General features: G+C 40.6%; 2 protein-coding genes across 3 annotated transcripts; one reads left to right on the forward strand and one right to left on the reverse strand.

Moving 5' to 3' along the window:
* Positions 1-66: 66 nt before the first annotated feature.
* Positions 67-5,552, reverse strand: ptp4a1 (protein tyrosine phosphatase 4A1). The gene is made up of 5 exons (XM_033990807.2): positions 5,423-5,552; positions 4,731-4,823; positions 3,997-4,127; positions 3,281-3,355; positions 67-1,632 (listed from the first exon to the last, which is right to left on the reverse strand). The coding sequence occupies exons 1-5, from the start codon at positions 5,525-5,527 to the stop codon at positions 1,515-1,517; spliced, it is 522 nt and encodes a 173-aa protein (XP_033846698.1). The 5' UTR covers positions 5,528-5,552; the 3' UTR covers positions 67-1,514.
* Positions 5,553-14,866: 9,314 nt separating this feature from the next.
* lgsn (lengsin, lens protein with glutamine synthetase domain) lies at positions 14,867-21,207 on the forward strand. 2 transcript variants are annotated; one of them, XM_055222135.1, is made up of 6 exons: positions 14,867-15,013; positions 15,538-15,617; positions 17,157-17,359; positions 18,175-18,420; positions 18,962-19,128; positions 19,859-21,207. In XM_055222135.1, exons 1-6 carry the CDS (start codon positions 14,990-14,992, stop codon positions 21,050-21,052), a joined length of 1,914 nt encoding a protein of 637 aa, XP_055078110.1. In that variant the 5' UTR covers positions 14,867-14,989; the 3' UTR covers positions 21,053-21,207. The 2 variants fall into 2 exon arrangements, with proteins under 2 accessions (XP_055078110.1, XP_055078114.1); XM_055222139.1 differs by having other exon boundaries at positions 17,157-17,335.
* Positions 21,208-21,507: the final 300 nt, after the last annotated feature.

A 21,507-nucleotide genomic window follows, 5' to 3' on the forward strand; every position in this document is an offset into this window, starting at 1 on the left:
TAAATCATTTAAAATGTTCCCATAATAGAACAGGGCCATTTTGAAATAAGGAACAAAGACCACCCATTTTGGATTTTGGTGTATAATTTTAATGTACTCTCACAAGTCGGTGAACAAGGTACAAGTTTTGTCGCTCACGGTACTAAATCACACATCCATTGATAGTATAAATAGCCAACCTAAAAATAATAGTACACATTTTCAATACATAAAATCATCAAGTATCGAAGTCGTTAAGTTACTGACAAAATAAAAAGGCATACAAAATATAGCAGACGTTGGAAGTCCAGTTTGAAGCAAAAAATATTAACGTAAATAAATCTGGAAACTAAAAACTAAATCACATTTTGGACATGGCAGTTAACTGGTAAACAAAAAGTTTGATAGGAAAATAACAGCTGCTAGACTTCGCTTAACAAATATGCAACAATTAAGCATTTTATAGTAAAAAACTGTACTGAAAGGGCATAATTGTTAAGACTTCCTGCACAAGACAAAGGCAACAATTTGTTTTTTTGTTTTTTTTTTGTTGTTTTTGTTCCGAGTAGAAAAACCAAACACCTTTCTAGATGCCAGCCATCACGATTGCCAGTTGGTGCACTTTGATTGTAAGGCATTTATGGATGTGAATTCTAAGGAAGGCATAGCTCTTTCTAGTCAGTCACCACAAATTCATTTATAAGGGACAATACCAGACAATAGGTTGAGCTCACCATCTATGTATATTTTTATGCCAATAATTTAGATGGAGGGCGGTAGATAAGATAATTTAAAAACAAATACTATACAAAATTTAACCATTAATACATTGTTACATTTGCCTTTTTTGTTGTTTGCAATCATGTATTATTTTATTGTGACTTTTCTTGTACTTTTACAATTAACAACTCAATTTCCTCATTATGTGACTTACAAAAATGCTATATTACTCTTTGTCCGTTTACAGTAAAATATTTAGTAAATAGATCATATTACCAATTCTTCATGCCGTTTTAAACCATTATTGGTGACACAAATTGAGGATATCAAACTAAAGTGTGACTGTAGATTATAGATAGTGCATTAAACCAAAGGAGTGTTATAATTGCAAAGAAACAATTGTAGATTTTGGTCTTTTTTTTTTCTTAATTACGTGTCAATATTGGTTGCTACTTCCCATCTTTGATTTTGACATTAAATTCTAGAAAGTGAACGCAACCTATTTTTGTAGCACAGGTAACAGACTGCCCAATTAAAATATATATATTCCAACATCTTACATTGATTCATGCTGCCTTTTTATTTCTCATCTGTTACAATGGGAATACTTAAGGACTATTCTCCATTTTGACACTTTGATACCTGGAGGAGGAAGGAATCATCGATAAAGTTGAGCATGGAATTTCAAAATAAAAGTACTTCAACACAATGTAATAAAGATATAAGCCTGCCAGTGAAGCGCTAGCCAGGACTTTCATGGTTAGAAATGGTAAAGTTGGTTGGCTCGAATTTTGGCTGTAGTTTTTGAATATGTTTTACTGGATGCAGCAGTTATTGCGATGGCCATTGGAGTCTTTGAAGCGAAGGCGCATTTTTGGACGATATTTCTCCAGATAAAACAGCTGCTTACTGTTGAAAGCTCCTCGACGCTTCCTGGAAAAGAAACAGTGAGATTATTATAAGGAACAACTCATTTGCTTTTTGCTTTTTTTTTTAACATCCCAGTGCTGTTTGAGTATTTGTTGGTAAACACTTAAACTCCACCCACAACCACATTTCAAATGGAGTTTCTAAACTAGGCAGTACCTGGAAGCCTTAAAGGGAAGAGTGAGGGGGATGAGGGGCGGGCTCTGGGGATATAAGGAACACTGTGATTGGTCTAACAGGTTTCCACAGTTCAAAGTCTGCCCCTCTGCCAGGTGTTTGTAATCAAACACCTGGCTGTAATCAGGGCAATACAGTGTGGTATCATGTAGTAATTGAAATTGCAGTGGTCACTGGAGGCAGCACACACTCTTTCACTCTGGTGCTTTGCACTAACATCAAAAGGGACTACGAACAGCAGACAATGCTATTAAAACGCAGTACATAGTTTAGTAGCAAGTAGTTGATTTAGTTCAGTTCCACTTTATAATTAGAGAAAAATCTATTCATGTTTTAGTCATCCTTGGGGTTAATCATTATTTTAGACCATGTTTAGCCTTGATAAGAGTTTGGGTTTAGATCTGCTGGCACTCAGAAATCTTAATATGTGTGTCTTGTCTGGTACTTGTTGTAATAAACAAAGAAATTAAATCAGAAATGAAAATCATGCTGGAATATCAGCAATAGAGTTTGAGGAATCTTTTTTGCTGTCGAAATGAGTTTGCATTTTAGAATAATCCCTATACATATGATCAAAATATCTTGGCTTCAATTAAAATGTATTACAGAGTATGTTTTTTTTATTCATATAGGAATGTGTCAATATTCATCTCTATGGAGAGAAAAAAAATCCAATAGAAATGTGTACTTCCCGAGTAAGTGGTTTTGGTAGCTATTGTGATATATGACTACAGAAATAAAAATTGATTAGAGCCACTTATAATAATACCAGTTATTAATGTTTAATAAAACCACAAAACAGACCATAATGTAATCAGGGTTTGACATCAAGTCTTTCTAATGATGTACGGGTATGTATGAGTCAGCTCGAGGCCTGAGTCACAGTGGTGAGTCATGAGATTCTTTAGATACCGATCGTTTTGTGGCCATTTTATTTTGTACAAGGTGAATTTCTCTTGGTTATCAAAAACATTCAACTACTTGTACTTTTTATTGTTTTTAAATTAGCATAGGCTTAATTCAAAGGTGCAATATGCAATTTTTATGGTGAAGGAAAAGTCAGTGACATCTGATGGAGATGTTATTGCTTGACTTTGAATGTTCCACAGTATGGCATTAAAAACATCTTGCATTTATAGAGTCACAGGTGTTTTTCATGTTTATGTACTTGTATTGTGAGAAGTCACCTCTCCACAGATCTGACCTGTAACTTGGTCATCTGGCATCACCTGCTTGTCTCCATGGAGTTTAATAAGAAACAAGCCATCTCCATGGAGACAAGTAGGTGTCCGACCATAGAAATGAAAAAGTTACAGAGTGTATCTTTAAATGAAAACAATGCCTTCTACTGTGTTTAATAATAATAATAATAAAGAATACAAATTATTTTCAACACTCTGCACTTATCTTTATCGATGAACTCCAAGTCTAAAATAAAATGCGTTAGGTTTTTGTGAGCCAAAAAAAGTACACTTACTGCCGAATGAACTGGACAGCATCTTCATATTTCATCCCACATTCGATCAAAGCAAGTGCCACGAGAACAGGAGCTCTGCAAAAGGCAAATATCATGATTAGCAAATGAGATACTAGTAGCAAACATATTAATATCAACATCAATATCACTTATATGATTCTAGTTTTAATACTACTTTTACTACTACTTTTTACTGATTAGTTTCTGGATATTGATACCTTTGACAACCCTTAAGGGCAAATTAAGATCATCTAGAGTGGGTTAAGACGAACATTTTAAGACCAGAATGATGACCAAGACAACAGCAGTTATGGAAAGAGGGGTGACAGTTTTTCAATATAAAGTGAATTTGAGTCCACGGCTGCTATCCACTGCATTCCTATTTCAAATGCAGTGACTATCAGGTTAGCTATGTCCATTTGTATATATAGTCTATGGTTACCAAATAACAAAGAGGAAAAAAATATAAACTGCACAAAAATCCCAACTAAGTAGCACTTAAAAAAAAATATATATAGTCAATATAAAATGTATATAGACTATAGACGAGGTATAGAAGAGGTGGTAGTGCAATGATAAACAGTGATTTGACATGATAGTGAAATACTGTTAATAATTATGGTTTACCACTTTTGCAGAGATGTTTTATTATAATAATAATAACAATTGTTATTATTATTTATTATTATTATTATGAGTATAAATAGACCTCTCACCTGCCCAGGCCTGCCACACAGTGCACAGCAATGCAACACCCAGGCTCCTCCCTAAACTTCAGCTTGAGCAGGTTCAGCCAATCGTCCACGATCTGATTGGACGGAGGAGCTCCATCATCGAACGGCCAATCCTGCAGAAGCAGAACAGAGCAGAGCAAACGGGAATCAGTGTCAGAGGCGGTCTCTTTGAAACCAAAACAAAGGAGTGAAATTGTGAGCTCATAGCAAGGAAAGAGGAATATTAGTGAAGAGAGGAGGGGGCTGTGACAAACTACACATCTGAAATTTAAGGTTTTCTCAGCAAAGTCTATTCCGTTTTAAACACTTTATGCACACTTAATCGCAAAGGTTAAAATTATCCAGATATTACAATGTCCTCTGTAAGAACAATACAGAATTTATAGGAAAAAAAAGTATAGGAAAGTCTTGTTGTGGCTGTAGTTTCGAATCTTTGGCTTCTACTAGGATTTTCTGAAATTCATGGCTTTCTGGGAATGGTTTATCGGGTCAGATTGTAGCCTTTAAAATTTAGAAAGCTAATCTAAACACAATCTTTGCCCGAAAAAAGGCAAGCTTTTTTTCCCCCCAAACTTCCTAGTCCCATTTAGGAAAGCCATGTTTTTACATTTATATTTAGTTTATCCTTACAGTACACCTACATTTTATTGTGGTTCTATTGTAGTTTAGGTATGCAATTGATTAAACAGTTTTGTTTTATTGGAGGTATGACTCACCAGGACCTGGATCCCCTCCTTCACCACCAGAGTGGCGTCATACGTGGCTTCACAAACTCTCACCACGGTGGTAACTCCATACTTCTTCAGTTCCTGCAATTTAACAGGATTACATACATGAACTTTCATTAATAGACTGTTCATTCTCTAGAATTTGATATCAGGAGAATATCCACTTGTGTGTTTAATTTAATCAATGAATCAAATTTTGTACAGTTTTTACAGATTAGGGCTGGCCAATACACTGATAAAAATCTTATCTCATTCTTGCGATAATACTGCTTTTGGTGATATTGTCATATTGCAATTCAGTGATTCTCTTTTTAAAGCATCTCTATGCACAACCACAGGGACTTTTCTCCACCCATAGTTATAGGTCTGCCTGTCATGCTTAGAGTGACATGTGGACTTAACCAATCACCGTGTAGTCTGAAACTTGAATACAATTTTATCACAATCTACTACTTCTTAATCTGTCTCAAAGATAAACAATTATATAATTTTTTCCTCACCCACCCATATTAATACTGACATTATCTTCAAACCATGAAAGATATGCAATTTTTGACAAATAATTGCCTACTGCTAGCCATCTTTATTTGATTCGGTAGGCCCTATTGTGACATACCATGAACACAACCCACTGCAACTCATGATGTTATTACATAAAGTTAGTCTGTGATTTTTCTCACCTCGATGAACTTGTTCAGTGTGGCATTGGTGGGATTGTGGGTAATCAGGAACCTCATGTTTTTGTAGGTGATCTCCACTGGGGCTGGTCTATTCATTCGAGCCATTTTGACAACGTAAAAATAAAATATAATGTAACAAAAGCCAAATGTCTCGTACAGAGCAAAAACTCAGATGTAAACACTTAAAACGTGGAGGGAATGTCAACAAAAATGTCCAATGGATTAAAATCCTCCAGGCTTCTTCAAACAATTGGCAAGAATTGACAAAGGCTGCTGTTGTAATCGTTGGGGCAATCTTGGAGAGTTGGCAGCCAAAAAAGGACAGACAATCAGAACCAAAAAAACTCAAAAGGTTTTCTTTTTGGAATAAAATGAAAGAAAAGAAAGAAAAAAACAAGGCTGGTTCCACCTTATTGTGGCCAGGCGGGGGCAGTGTGCAGCAGGTGGAGTTACCCCATCCAGACAGAGTTGTGGCTGGTTCAGGGAGGGCTGACCGGTCCTGCCTGTGACGCGGGGTCCTCCTTTGGCTCAAGTGTGGTGGCTGGATGGCGAGTTTGGCTTTTCACTCATCTGCATGTACAACGTGCTGAGCCTGGCAGTAGTCTCCACTGCCCTTCAGAAACTCCATAAATGTGTGACCCAGAACACCACAGAACTGCTACAAGACACAGAGAGGAGTTGGTTAGAGGCATGGCATGGATAAAAAAACATAACTTTAGAGTAGGGCTGCAAGATTAATCACAATTGAATCAAAATCTGAATGGACACAATCAGTTCAATTGATTCTTGTGAGAGTTTGTCAGTTCCTATATTTCAGCATTTTTGTCTTCTGGATGCACCTAAAATATGAAATGTAAATCTGACTCCAAGAACATCTACTAATTTGTAAAGATTTACTGTAGCTAGGCTTAAATTTTGAGAGTCTTCCCACAATGCCCAAATAAAATCTGCTACATCAGGGGTGTCCACACTATGGTCTAGGGCAGGGGTGTTCATTACGTCGATCGCAATCTACCAGTCGATCGCGAAGGCATTTTGGGTAGATCACATCCCGTCATCCATCCAGTCACATGACTATTATACAGGACAACCAGTCAGATTACACCTGACTCTAGGTCACATCATGGGCGCTGCACACGCATAAACAAGCGTGAGTTAGCTTAACCCTATAGCGTCGGATCCTATCGTTGCAGATAGAGCGCGGTAGCGGACTTTCCAGCAGTGTAACTCCGCGCCCAGTGTAAATTCAAACGGCGTCTCAAAGCGGAGACATCTAAATATTTTACCGTCATTACGGTAATCTGCCTCTGTTGTCCCTCGAAGGTGATGAATGAGAGGGCAGGTGCTGCGGGGATTTTCCCAGTCATTTATTCGATGCGTAAAAGAAAAAATACGGATGGATGAGTAAAATAGAAGTAGTTGTGTGAAAAAATGCAGTAAATTCTGATACTTCGTTTAAAATGTTTTTTATGGCTATAAAAAAGACAAAACCGTAATCCACATGATTAGCTCTGTTATCGCTTTCAAACGAAAAATGCAATTTTACTCCTGGCTGTCAGAAGCTACTGCCCGAACTATGCATCCCTCACTGATTCCATTCAGTGCAAGTCAGAGCAGTAATCATCATTCAACTAATTATGTAATAAGTTCAATTGTGTTGTGCAGTATTATCTCATGACATTGTGCAAGGTACATCAAAACGCACTGTACATGCAAGAATTCATAATACATTTATAAATAAATATATGTTTCACATTTTTGTATTAGGTGGTAGATCTTTCAGACACGATCATTTTAAAAGTAGCTCACATACTGAAAAAGTCTGAGCACCCCTGCTATATGCTGTATTGTAGACTGCTTGTAGAAGTAGTAGCAGCAGCATACCATTTCAGTTTTCAAAAACATTTGGAGCAACAACTGAAATGTAAGGGCTACCAGGCAGACTTTTGTACCATGTGATTTCCTCACATATACCTCTGCATTTATCTAAACTTGGAACTGGCATCAGAAAGCACAAGATTGTGACCTCTGGTGGTTGAATTCTCAGACATTAGTTTTATCTGATGCTATACAGTTACAACCACAATGACTGAAAGGAAATGACTGACATTGGTTTGAAAAGTTCATAAAAAGTTTGGCAGTCAAAGGACTACACAGTGCCCAACAGTGTCAAGACAGAGCAGATCAAGTGGACCCATAATTTATGCAGTTTTCAATGTGAAAAATCCACAAAATACAGATCAGAAAGATTACCTAAAAACAAAGTGCAATCCATCGTTTAGCAAGAATGTAAAAGATATGTCAACATACAATTCACAGCAAAGCACATTACACTTCACAACACATCTCAATCGTGACGTAACACTATTAAACAATCTTATATTGCAACCCCTTGCAAGATACTGGATTGTAATATAAACATCTGCTTTTATTTTGTATTTTTCCACCTGGCCAAATCTATCCTATGTTTCCCATTGCTGTCATCGTGCTATACTACCAGAAATAAAATTAATATCGTGAACAGAAACCGAAAGTTACGTATGTAACTACGGTTCTATGAATCCCGGATGACCGCCAGAGGCGGTGCTTCAAGCACTGGATGATCACTCTTGCGCATGCGCAGGTCGAGATTTAATAACAACAAATCAAATTCAAATTAATAACAACAAATTCACCTATGACCTTCCAGCTATATAGTCACGTGACTCCAGAAGCACAGTCCCTTAACCTTCTCACAAGGGCACGAGGATTCCGAGGGACAGAGACCTCTGGTGGTCATCCGGGATTCATAGAACCGTAGTTACATACGTAACTTTCATTCTATTTCATCCCTTCTGACCGCCAGAGGCGGTGCTTCAAGCACTGGATGACTTGTAACAACATGGTCACGAGGAATCCATAGACCACGACAAGTAACCTACCTCCTCATAATGAAGCATGATGCTTGCATAACACTCCATCCAGGGGATGGGGGACCGCGACATTCACCCGGTAAAATCTGGCAAACGTGCAGGGTGAGGTCCAAGAGGCAGCAGCACAGATCACATTTAGGGGAATCCCATGCATACCAGCCCAGGAGGTAGAAAGGCCCCTGGTTGAGTGGCATCTCATGCCCTCAGGCATCAGCCGCCCCTGCGAGGTATAAGCATGTTTAATGGTCTCTACAACCCCCCGAGAGAGACGCTGTGTAGAGAGAGCCCTACCCTTACGTGGGCCAGCATAACACACAAACAGACTTTCCGACCATCTTATACCTGCCGTAACCTGTATATAAGCCTCCAATGAGCGAACAGGGCATAAAGGTTCTGTGGTGAATTCCGTGCCAAACCTCGCCAACTGGAGCGGTTGGACATTACCAGCAGAAGATAACACCTTAGGGAGGAAAGAGACATTAGGCCAGAGAGCTACACCTGAGCCATCAGCATGCCATCTACAGCAGGACTCATTGACAGACAGGGCCTGCAGTTCACCCACATGCTTACCCGAAGCCATGGCGAGGAGAAATGCCGTCTTAAACGACAGCCACTTAATGTCTGCCTGGGCAATAGGCTCGAATGGGTGAGCTCGCAGAGTCTCCAGGACCAGTGAAAGATCCCATGAAGGAGCCACTGGTTTGTAGGTGGGTGAAGCCGTCTAGCACCTTTCAAGAAACAGTAAACGGTCTTGTCACTGCCCACAGTGCCACCATTCACACCACTGTGCCAGCAAGATATTGCAGCCACATATACCTTTAATGTCGAAGGTGACAGACCACGATCCAAAAGTTCCTGCAAAAACGCCAAGATAGCAGAGACTGAACAGCTCAACGCATCTTGTCCATGTCCCTTGCACCATTCCTCAAACAGTTTCCACCTGTTTGTGTACAGCCACCGTGTCGATGGTGCCCAGGCATTACAGATCGTATGTCCTATTCCTCCAGCATACTCCTTGCAGAGGCCACATCCAGAGCTGAAGGCGGTTGGGATGGGGATGCAGTATTTGTCCCCCCAGCTGGGACAAGAGGTCCGTCCTGGCGTGGAGGGGGAGAGCTGCAACAGAGTCTGTGTAGAAGTGAGAACCAGATCCTCGCTGGCCAGAATGGGGCAACCAGAAGCTTGTGTCCCTCCTGCAGAACCCTCAGGAGTGTTTGATAAATCAGGGGAAAAGGAGGAAAAGCGTAGAGGAGAACGTGAGGCCAGTCGTGAGCCAATGCGTCCTGACCCAGCGGGCTGGTGTTGTCCCTCAGAGAGAACCAGAGAGGGCAATAGGTCGCTTCCTGTGAAGCGAACAGATCCACTTCGGCCCTGCTAAAGACCCTCCAGATGGTGCAGACCACCTTTGGGTGAAGCTTCCATTCCCCCGGCAAGAGAGTCTGGCGAGAGAGGAAATCTGCCACCTGATTCAGCATCCCCGGGAGATAGGCTGCCCGCAGGCTGGCAAAATGGACGGACGCCCACATGAGAAGCTGCTGTGTTCTCTGTGTGAGATTCACTGATCTGGTCCCTCCCATGTGATTTATATGGTAAACCACCGACCTGTTGTCTGAACGTACAAGCACATGCCTGCCTTGCAAGTTCGGCAGAAAATGGTGCAGTGCCAAGTCCACAACCATTAACTCCAGCACATTTATGTGTTCTTTTATCAGACTCGAGGTCCATGTCCCTTGTATCACACGACCTTGCCATGTTGCACCCCAACCCTTGGAGGATGCATCTGTATACACAACCTCTCTCCGTGATGGTAGAGGCCCCAACGGGACGCCCTGTAGGATCCAACGTCTGTCTCTCCGGAACTACACTGGGGGCTGCTACCAACCTGCCCAGAAGCTGGAGAACGGCAGGGCCTTTCCCTATTGGAATGCACCCAGCATCCCCATGATGTTGTCGCACTAGAAACCATAGGCTGCGCCGCCGGTGCCTCCAATTGTAACCGTGCAAAAACCACGCGTAAAGAGGAGGCAGCTGAGTCATCGTCACCTCCCTGAGAGCAGGTGGAGTTGTGTGACCTCAACTCTGATATGTCAGAACACGCATCCAAACCGTCCCCAGTATCGTCAGTGTCGTGGAAGTGCGTATCTGACGCCGCCACAGACAAGGCATCGTCTTCGCAAACCGAAAACACATCCCGCAGGGCAGCTCGCCGGTCGCTATCCCGAGTCTGCATGGACTCAATGAGAGCTTTCATTCTAGTGAGCTCTGAAGTAAGGCTATCCACCTTCGAGGATAATCCTGCAGAGCGATCCCCTTTGCTGCGCTTACGCGGAGTAGGGGAAGCGTCGTGTCCTGTATATCAGAGGGCCCAGTTCCTCCAACTGCGGCCAGGCGGTCAGCACGCAGGGATCTCGACGGAGAATGCTTGCATGAGTTGCAGCATTATGCCAAGTGCAAGCTCTACAGCACATGGACTCCATTACAACAGACGCCAGATCAGGTCGAGCTGAAAACGGCACTCTTGATCCGCCAACTGGGATAAAAAAATACCACATCGAGCCGAAAACGCCACTGGTGGTAGACTCAAAAACTCAAAGCAAACAGTAACACTGCTGATAAGAATGAGCTAAAGAACCGAGCACGGTTCCAAAATAACAGATATTTTAGCCGAATGCGGCAATAGTCAACGCAAAAGTCGAGCTGAACCGAACACGGCAGCAAATACAAACCAGCTCCACCGTCCCGGTGTCGCTTCCAACAAAAAATGCAGAAACTACTTACCATACGGTCCTTGTGAAACGTGCACCTCACCGGCGTCAGGGAACCACCCGCTCCAGGTTACGCAGCCCCTGAGGGGCGAGTCGCACTCGCTACCCCAACTGTGATACACTGCACTCAAATCACAAGTCACGGGACTCTGAGCTTTAAGCTGTCACCAAAGGGAGAAAACAATTGTGGTACCAAGCAGTATTCGCGAGTAGCCACAACACACTCGACCTAAGCGCGAGAAGAAAAAAGGGACTGTGTTTTAAGGAGTCACGTGACTATATAGCCTCACGTGGGTCACCGGAAGGTCATAGGTGAATTTGTTGTTATTAAATCTCGACCTGCACATGCGCAAGAGTGATCATCCAGTGCTTGAAGCACCGCCTCTGGCGGTCATCCGGGATTCATAGAACCGTAGTTACATACGTAACTACTGCCTCTGGTGGACAGAAGGGATGAAATAGAACTGTTGTTTTAAATACAGAATGTTGTCTGGTCTGAAATCCAGCCATTTCTAACTCCCCAGATATTATTTAGTGATTTACAAACTGCAGTGATTTACAAATGTTACTCTTATCTTGTCATAAAAGCTACATTAGTCCTGGCTGAACTGGTTTATGTCACATCAGATCATAGATGCCAGTGGGGTTTAAGCTTGGGTCTTGAATGTTACTTTCCTTGTCCATTACCCCCCTCCTTCCTGCTCACTTTACTGTACAGTGCATATCTCTGTGTGATAGTGCGGATGTGTCACTTGTAACATGTAGGTCATATTATCTGCGCAGGGAGGCCCACAGACAGGCTCCTCCACCTAAAACCCAAAACTGTGACTCACGAATACATTCCCACTGCCATTTTGTGCGCCCGTGTTTTCAGACATGGTACCAGGAACTGTGCTTTCCAAGAAGTCCATTTAGTAAAACAGTTGTGCGATTTTCTCCCACTGTGCCCCTACAAGCCCATCTAAGGCGGTGTAATTGATGTTTGATGATATAAGGAGCCGTTTGACAAGTTAATGACATGTGTGACAGTAAACAACAAGATTAACACTTCTAACTCGCGCTTTTACGCACGAATTTATTTAAAAATTTAAGAGCAAAAAGGCACATTTGATCAACAATTATTTAAAGCAAAAATCTTTTAAATTAAACGCTTTACTTTAAAGCACAACATAAACGTAAAATTATAACACTAAAATGGGATAAAATTGACACATTCATTGTTTTACCAAACCGGTATTTTCCGGCTTAAAGCAGCGCACGGTATAAAACGACACACAACGCCAAACAAGAAGCTTAAATGTGATGAAATGGGGACAAAATCAAGAAAACAAAAGGTGTTTAAAACGTGGTGAGTGTCGTTTAGGGTCTGTAAGGCGTTGGAGAGCAATAAAGTGGTGGGCTTTGTGTGAGAACTGTGGGCGCCATCATGCAACGCTAGAGGCCTTAAGGTGTAGTCCAGGACGACCTACAACATTTTACGATCATTTTATCAACACAACACGACTAATTATTATTTTGACAAACAGTGAATCATCCGGCAAATCTTTAAGACGATGTCATGTGCGTGCTATGATAAAAATCTATTGTTTTACGACCCAGAAACTTGCAGGCCACCGTCTCGTCTCCCCAAAGCGACCAGCTGCTGCTAAACGAGGGGAAAGATTTACCGAGTGCCCACATTTTAGCTTTAAAAATAAGAAAACACCGAAGAAAATGTGGTCTACTTACTGGGATATGCTTACTCATTGAAGATTGTAGCTTAATCATACAGCCGGTCCCCAGAAAAAGGTAAAAATATAGAAGTGATCTCCACCATACAGGCCGGTGCTGTGTGTCCGAGCGGAGCCGAAGTCTCCTGGGCTCGGTTTTTTTCGGCGAAGGCGAAAAGTCAAGCGAACCGGAAACAGTGATGTGTGCGAAGGTGAAGATTTCAAAATAAGACATAAAACAGACAGGCCAATATTCTTGTAGAAAGAGTAGACGGTACAGACTATGGTAGAAAGATAAAAATGAAAACAAAGCTTTACATGCTACAGATATGTGTGTATGTTTGTGTCGGTGTGTGTGTCTGTCTGTGGGGGTGTGTCTGTCTGTGTGTGTGTGTGGGGGGGGGGGGCGTGTGAGGGGTGTGTGTGTGTCTGTCTGTGTGTGTCTGTCTGTCGGGGTGGGTGCATGTGTGTGTATGTGTGAGTGTGTGTGTGTGTATGTGTGGGGGGGTGCATGTGTGTGTGTATATGTGTGATGGGGTGCATGTGTGTGTGTGTGTGTGTATATGTAGGTGTGTGTGTGTGTGTGTGTCTGTCGGTGTGTGTTTGTGTCGGTGTGTGTGTGTCTGTCTGTGTGTGTCTGTGTTTCCCTGTGTCAGTGCGCGGCGCAATGCTCCATTTAACCTGCCTCACCTTAGGCCCATACAGGGACACCCCCAACTCATTTATTATGGGAGAAATTATAGTAACACTTTTATAGGATTTTTCTAGACTTTCCAGAGTCACTTTGGAATTGTATGCATTATTCCAGAGTCAGAATCAGTTTTATTGCCATTGTCAGTGAACAAAATTCACAAACTAGTAGGTAAAATCAAGGGCATGCATTTTTATATTTTTATTTGATCATAGTTGCCAGCCATGTACTACGTCTGTAAACTACAGCCACACAAATACCAAGCCATTCCTATGGCCATTCAGACCACTACCATCCACTCACAGGCTACATTCATATAAAGGCAAGATGATGTGTCTTGCTCAAGGACACAACAACAGCTGTGGTAGCTGAACTTGCTTAGCCAGAAAAACGAACCCTCCAAATGACTGCCTGCCATTGTTTGCGTCAAACTTTATTTCCAATGTAATTCTTATTTTGAAATGACATTGTGGATACAGTTTTTCCTCCTGTCTCGTCTGACTTTACTCCATGCTTTACTCCAGTCCAAGCCCCACCCTGAAGAGGAGCTCTGCCCGGGCACGTCTCCTGCTCTGCTGCGGTCAGGTGGTGTCCTCCTGCATCACCTCCACTGGACCATGCGCTGGACACGCACAACACGTGCTGCTCGTCCCCAGCGATAATCCCTCATACAACTCAAAACCGCTGGCACGTGAATGTCAAAGCGAATGCGCACTCAGATTCACAAAGACAACCACTGAGCACTGGGCAAAAGATAATGTGACAATAATGACAAGGCGGCCTAGAGCCGTATGGGAATAATAGACTAGACTAAATGTAATCTAATATGCATAGGTCGATATAACTTAGTATGTTGATTATAGCCACATTTATTTAGTCATAAACTTAATTTGCGTTTTTTGAGTTTTGTCCTCTCCAGTCTGACTCTTGCTGAGTTCAAAACGACATCTAGTGGTGCAAAGTAATATTAACCTAAGTGTTTCACAATGGGACTTTTACTCATGGATCTATTAAAATAACTTTTTACCTGTCAGAGGTAGTGTGCTTTTTTACAGTTTACAGTATAGTTTACTACTCCAGTAAGAGACAAGCAGGAGACATCACCAGACCAAGTGAAAAAGAATGTTTTTTTCAGCAACAATAAATGAAAGATCCCCCTCCCCCATCAGAAAAGTTACATAGTGCATCTTTAAATAATAAAAGCATCCACATTCATTATTTCCACACCCCTAATGGCTGCAGTTTTTTCTAGAAGCCACTGAATGTTGCTGACCCTGCATTTCTGAGTCAAACAAAAGTCCTGATGTTGTATCTCTCTCTCACAAAGAGGCCCAGGACACTACTAATTTCACACTGGACAATTTTTGTTTTTATGACTTTCTGAGCGATCACAATTGAACTGATGGTCTGAGTAAAGATTATGATGGGCGTGGAGGCCTGTATTGGATTTAAAATTTAAATTCACTGAATGAAAGAGACCAAACAAAAGAATGAGTGACCCAGAAGCTTCCAAGGTACGGCTCCATGCGCATGTTTAATGTGTAAAAAAACAATTCTGACTTTGAAATTTGCAAATGTTTGTAAGGTTTGCAATGGTTTATTCTATAATTAGATTGTAAAGTTCTTAAGTTAGTAGTTTACGCTTAACATTATTAACCAGCTGAAATGATGAAATAATATGCACATTTTTATACGAGTAAAATAAAGTTGATTCTATTTTTTGGGGTAAAAGCATGACTTGGATGCAGAGAATATTAACCTAACATGTAGATGAACGAACGTGTAATTTTAGGAACATGATATTTGTTGCGGGATTTTGCATCCTATGCACAGTATTCCACAGTAACATGGGTGCAGAGGTGTTCAAAATAATCTATTAGCAAATCATGTCTTTTTCCATGTATTTGTTCATAGGTCATACCACAGTAGAAATTACTACATTAATTTGTTCACTGTTTTAATGTAGTTTTCGTCTTGCCCGGTCTTCTGTAAGCCTTTGTTTTGTGCACGTTGTTTACTCGCTGATGCTTTTTCCTAGGACCAGGAGAGAAAAGAAGACCAGGTTGACGGTGCAGGAGTCAGTTCAAGCCAAAAGAAGAGTGTGCAAGTCACTGGGAGGTATGTAGTCCCTGTTATAATAACAAATTGTCCAACTATAGACACATACATTTTTATATTATTATGTCTTAAAGCCATAGTATGTAACTTTTTAGCCCAAAATATACAAAAATAAAAGCATGTTCTTTCATTTTGGTTGTGTTTATTTCACTTAAAAGCGTCCTTACTGTGAGCGGGCTTGCATCTCCACAAACCTGTGTCCGGTTTGGCATGAAAATGTTGTTCCTTTGGCTACAGCCTTGGTATGGGATAAAATGTACCTCCATAGAGAATATTCCGAAGTATGGTTTTAACTTTGTATTTCCATGGAATCATGTAGGTGATGTGCCACCTCCAGAATAATTCACAAATGTTAAAGCTGATCATTTACATTCTAGTCCTATAAAACAGTGGTCCCCAACCTTTTTATCACTCAGCAATTTTTCCGTGGACCGGTGGGGAAGGGGTGGGGTGGGGGGGTTCGTATATTGTTTATATTATATTATATATATATATTATAATTTAATAATAGACGTGAATCCACTGTGTACACATATGCAACTTTATTTGCAGCTTCCTCGTAACATTGCGGCAACAACATAACGTGTATAACATCAAAGTCTCTGTTAACATCCTCTCTGCCTCCTAAATAATTTTTAAAAATACACGGTTAGCCACCAAGTATGATGCTCTCAGTGCATTGGCCGCCAGTAACTTTTTCTGTCCTTCGTGTCCCTGTTTTTTTCTTTCAAAATACTCTGAGGGCTTGTATTTTAATCCAGGGTGCTTGGTCTCCAAGTGGTGAAGCAGTTTTGAAGGCTTCATTGCCTCATTACAGAGCTGGTCGCCGCATATTATGCAAAGCGGGCTTGAACTCCTGGTACTGTCTGTTAAAAGCCTTCTTTTTCCTGGAAGTTGTAGGCTCTTTTTCTGTCTCTTCACTGGGCCTTTCCCCTTCGAAAAGAAACTTTCCAAAGACGTCTGTTTTTCACTCATTGCTAATTTGTGGGTTACATTTTTGGCGCTCAAGTGACTGAGATGTAACCGAGAGAATCCGGTCATTTTTTAAAAATAAAAGATTTTTCATAATAAAAGATTGTTCAGACTCAAATAATAAATACAATGGAAATAATGTATTATTTCTTGGGCGGCCGGTGGCCCAGTACCAATTGATCCATGGACCGGTACCGGTCCGTGGCCCGGTGGTTGGGGACCACTGCTATAAAATAATTTATTAAAAATTCAATACATTATTTTCACCATTGTTCCTCATGAGCAGTGTTATGAAATCAAAGTTTCTGAAGGATACAATTAATGTCACATGAGCAGCCAGATAAAAAATATGCCTTTATATTTATGTTTACAATTTTAGAGTATAGATGGAATTAATTAATAAAATTTTCCTTCTAAATCACTTTCTGTTTAGTTCTTACGATTATATTGTGATCTGAATAATCACGATTATCAATTAACCAACTAACCTGGCATTCTCAATTGAAAGTGTTGATTTTTTTTGGGACGAACAATGACAATACACTTTTCTATTGTTTTCTGTCATAGAGTTGTGAATGATGAGCACAGGGCAGTTGAAACAACTGGGACAGGGGGCGCCAGAGAGACCAACACCAGAAACATCCCAAAACAGACCATGGAGGAACTCAAGTCCATTCTTCGGGACAGCGCTGTGTGGGACAGAGAGGAGGGAAGAGCCAGAGGGGCGTACACTTACCTCCACAGTGGTAACAGTAACAGCAGAGGAGGGGGTATGAGACAATTGGTGGTTTTCAAATTCTACAGTGTGATGACATCATACTGCCAGATGGGGGGCAAGAGACATAACATTGTGTGTGTTAGCAATGACATATTCAAAATGTAAATTCACAAATATTTAACATAATTATTTCTGTCTGCATTTCTGTCAATGACTAGATCCATTATCTAGCTTACGATATCATCTGAAACGGTTGGTCTTGTTCACGTGACTGGTCAGGTTATTCTGTGATAGATTTTGCTGTTAACTGCAGACTTGTTAATGTGGTTTATATCTTTGCAATTACTCGGTCTTTGCACATGAAACAAAAACTGGCACAAAGTTCAGTGTCTTCTGCGTCAGTATAAAAAAACTAAAGTTATCTACAGATAATTATGCCATTATTCAATCCCAAAGAACTTTAAGCCATACCATTAATATGACAAGTTTGTGGAGCCTAAAAGTATAATTGAGAAATGTTGAACCTGATCATTTACATTTCTAACTAGACCCTAGAACTCACTATATTACAATAAAACTTTCCATATCAGTAGGCTATTGCCATGATGTCATCTGAAACCCACAAAAATGCCCTCTGCCCTCCATTCTAAATAATAATAATAATAATAATAATAATAATAATTATTATTATTATTATTATTATTATTATTATTATTATTATTATTATTATTATTATTATTATTATTATTATTATTATTATTGTTATTATTATTATTATTATTATTATTATTATTATTATTATTATTATTATTATTATTATTAATTGTATTTAAATGAATTTATGACATGATAAAATTCTATCTCTAGAACATGAACGCAACCTTTTCAGTGATGACAGAACCAACAATCCTGGAGAGTTCAGCACCTTTAGACCCCAGCAGGAGGCTTCCAGAAGGGGAGGGCATGACAGAGACAGTACCCCCATAGAATTACTGCCCCAGCCGAGGGTAGATTCATCCAGTACATTCAGGCCTGAGCTACACTCAAACAGAGGAAGAGCAGAGCAAGCACAGTACAGCAGGACATGCCACAGAGAGCATCGTCAACACACAGGTCAGTCAAGCTATTTTATATTTAATTTATTATAGTGAGAAGTTGAATTTCACAATGTTTAGCCATGCCTAAAACAACATCCAGTGAGAAGGCTGATTATGTATTTTTGTTGAAAATTGATAAGGACACAATATTTCATAAAAGTTCTTTCTACCTGCGGCTACATTTTTACACAAATGAATACGTTTCTGCACATTTGTATTTTTAATATAATGTATTTTATGAAAAAAATTAATTAATTAAAAAAGCTAATTCAGGTGGGCATATATATCTGCTAAATATATGTACTTATGAGGAAAAAAGAAGGACAATGGACAGAAACACATTAATCTGATCCCTTGTTTGTTAAGTGATAGGTGACCAATGAGCTCCTTAGTTTCACATGTGTCACTGAAAAAAATATATCTTATTGTACAGTCGTGTTTGGTTCTGGGATGCAACGGAGGAAGTGGTAACCAGACAGATATCAATCAGTTCATATGCTTTAAAAAATAAAACAAGATGATGTGTATTGAGATATTTTGACAGATTATTTTGACAGATCCCAGACTCCTGAGCTTAGAGACAGTTGGAGAACAGCGATTCGTCTCATCCATGGAGAAGATCAAGCAGCAGATCGCACGAGAAAACATCACCTTTGTCCGCTTTGAGGCCACAGACCTCCATGGAGTGTCCCGCTCCAAGACTGTCCCTGTGCGCTTCTTTCATGTGAGTAATGCTTCATCAGTCACTTTTATGTTTTTAATCTGCAAATGTTTCACTGTTTCATGTTACGTTTCACTGTTTCATATTATGATTGATGTTTGAGTGTTTGTATTCTGCTTGTGCTGTTTTTTGCTGCTATGACTTACCTGGTAAAATATTGAATAAAATGACTCTGTAGATCAACTATAGGGAAAGGTAGGGTAGGTTATTATCTACTTTTTACAGGGAATAAGCTTCACTTTGGGTCTCTACTTTGCACAGGTGGTAAAAAAGTAGGTAATGGAGAGGCTGAGGTGGCAGATTTTTTTTTAGGTAAAGGTGACAAGCTGTGATTGGCTGACAAGAACAGACAGGAGACCGGAGGCTGGCTCAAAGAAGCTAAGATGGAATACAGAATTACATTTATTATTCAACTTAAATGTCACCCGCATGATTCCATGGAAAAGTTAAAACGATATTTAGGAACATTCTCCATGGAGATAGATGCCGAAATAGCCAAAAGAACATTTCAAACATTATTTCCATGCCAAATAAGAGTCAGTTTAGTAGAGATGCAAGCCTTGCAAAACTTTATTTTTTTATTGTTTATTTTAGTCTACTTTTTGCTAAAAGGTTACATGGTGGATAATTAAAACCAGATATACAATGTTGCTTTTTCTTTGCAGTACTAATCAGAACATTCCTTTTTTATAATTCAGCATTCCCCATTAAACATACTGTTGTTTGTCACCAGGAAAAAGCAGTGTATGGAGTCCCAATGCCAAGGAGCTACCTGGAGCTGACCCTGAGCCCAAAGAGCAACGAAGTGGACCATGGTACCACAGCTAACTTCAGCAGTGACATTCTGCTCATACCGGACCTCTCCACATTTAGGGCAGTACCATGGGCCGAACAAACCGCCCGTGTCATCTGTGACCCCTGCACTGTGGCCGGAAACCCCTTACGTACTTCCCCGCGTCTCATCGCTAAACAGCTCCTGGGACAGCTGCAAAGTATGGGATTCTCCCTGCACTCCTCCTTCACCTACGAATGCTGCGTTTTGGGTGCACCTGATCGCATCGGTCCAAAAACTTTACTTTTTCCCGCTACTACTCTCCTTAGCAATCACGACTTGCCATTTTTCCAACAGCTAGTGGATAGTATGTACTGTATGGGAGCTGATATTGATAGCATTGCGTCTGCTAGCGGACCAGGACAAATGGAGATCAATTTGAGACCAGAATTTGGGATTTCCGCAGCAGATAGTGCGTTTACATTTCGCACCGGTATCAAAGAAATGGCACGTAAACATAGCTATATTGCTAGCTTCTTCACTGATGATGGTTTGTACAATGCTGGTGTGCTTTCTCACAGCTTGTGGGATGCCAACGGGCAAAGTAGCCTCTTTCACATTGGGGACAAACCGGGGGACCTATCTGAAATTGGTCGCAAATGGTTAGCTGGTTTGCTAACTCACTCTGCGGCATTGAGTTGTCTTATGTCGCCCGGTCTTGGCTGCAGAAGTCACATGGCAAAAACTACCAAAGATCCCAAGCGCATGCTGTATGCTACATGTGGGTGCAATGATAACAGCACTTCCTTCAATATTAAAAGTCATGGAGGAAGAGAAACGCACATTGACAACAAGCTAGGGTCAGCTATGGCTAACCCGTACGTTGTGCTAGCCGCTACTGTTGCCGCGGGTTTGGATGGAATAAGGAGGAATATAAACTTGGAGAGTGGACTGACCAAAGCGCCGGGGCAGCAAAAAGAATTTGCAATCCCCATAAAACTGGATGAGGCATTGGAAGCTTTGGCTGAAGACCAGATGATCTGCAGTGCATTGGGAGAGCCATTTGTTCAGTACTTTATTGCCATGAAGAAGTTTGAGATAGAGACCCAAGAACTTGATGATGAGAGAAACAAATGTCTGGAGTACTTTATATAAGACTATTAGCATCTGTGTGGACAGTAGTAAGTCCAATATTATGGTAAAACCATTATTAAAAGGTTCTGTACCTAACTTTGAACCATGATAGAGAAACATGACAGAATTTGAACTTTTAGCCCATTTAACCTCTTCTCAACCTGATTTTTAAAGATGGCAGAAGATCAAACCCCGATATCAGCAGAGACAGTATCTTCTTTATGGTTCTCATACATCAGAATCATTTCTCTCGGGCGATATCATTCAGTCTATTTTTTTCTTACAAAAAGCTGCTTTTAGATTGCGTGTAGAAAAGGGTGTGTAATATTTCCAGAACTAAAGGCGGAAAAGACATGGAAGGAAACTTGAGGTCCAGACTCCTGTGTCTGTTAGCATCCTTTTGCTAATAGCTATGCTGGAATCTAATTATTCCCCACTATTGCCAATAGAGGGCAACAGACCCTCAGTCTATGCAT

This window comes from Periophthalmus magnuspinnatus, chromosome 1 (genome assembly GCF_009829125.3).
Source record: "Periophthalmus magnuspinnatus isolate fPerMag1 chromosome 1, fPerMag1.2.pri, whole genome shotgun sequence".
Lineage (NCBI taxonomy): Eukaryota > Metazoa > Chordata > Actinopteri > Gobiiformes > Gobiidae > Periophthalmus > Periophthalmus magnuspinnatus.

Coding starts and splice junctions, on each gene's coding strand:
- ptp4a1 (XM_033990807.2), bottom strand. CDS start 5,527: ATGGCTCGAATGAATAGACCAGCCCCAGTGGAGATCACCTACAAAAAC. Junction 4,824..5,422: donor CACTGAACAAGTTCATCGAG/GTGAGAAAAATC, acceptor GTTAAATTGCAG/GAACTGAAGAAGTATGGAGT. Junction 4,128..4,730: donor AGGAGGGGATCCAGGTCCTG/GTGAGTCATACC, acceptor CTGCTTCTGCAG/GATTGGCCGTTCGATGATGG.
- lgsn (XM_055222135.1), top strand. CDS start 14,990: ATGAGTGACCCAGAAGCTTCCAAG. Junction 15,014..15,537: donor GTGACCCAGAAGCTTCCAAG/GTACGGCTCCAT, acceptor GCTTTTTCCTAG/GACCAGGAGAGAAAAGAAGA. Junction 19,129..19,858: donor TCCCTGTGCGCTTCTTTCAT/GTGAGTAATGCT, acceptor GTTTGTCACCAG/GAAAAAGCAGTGTATGGAGT.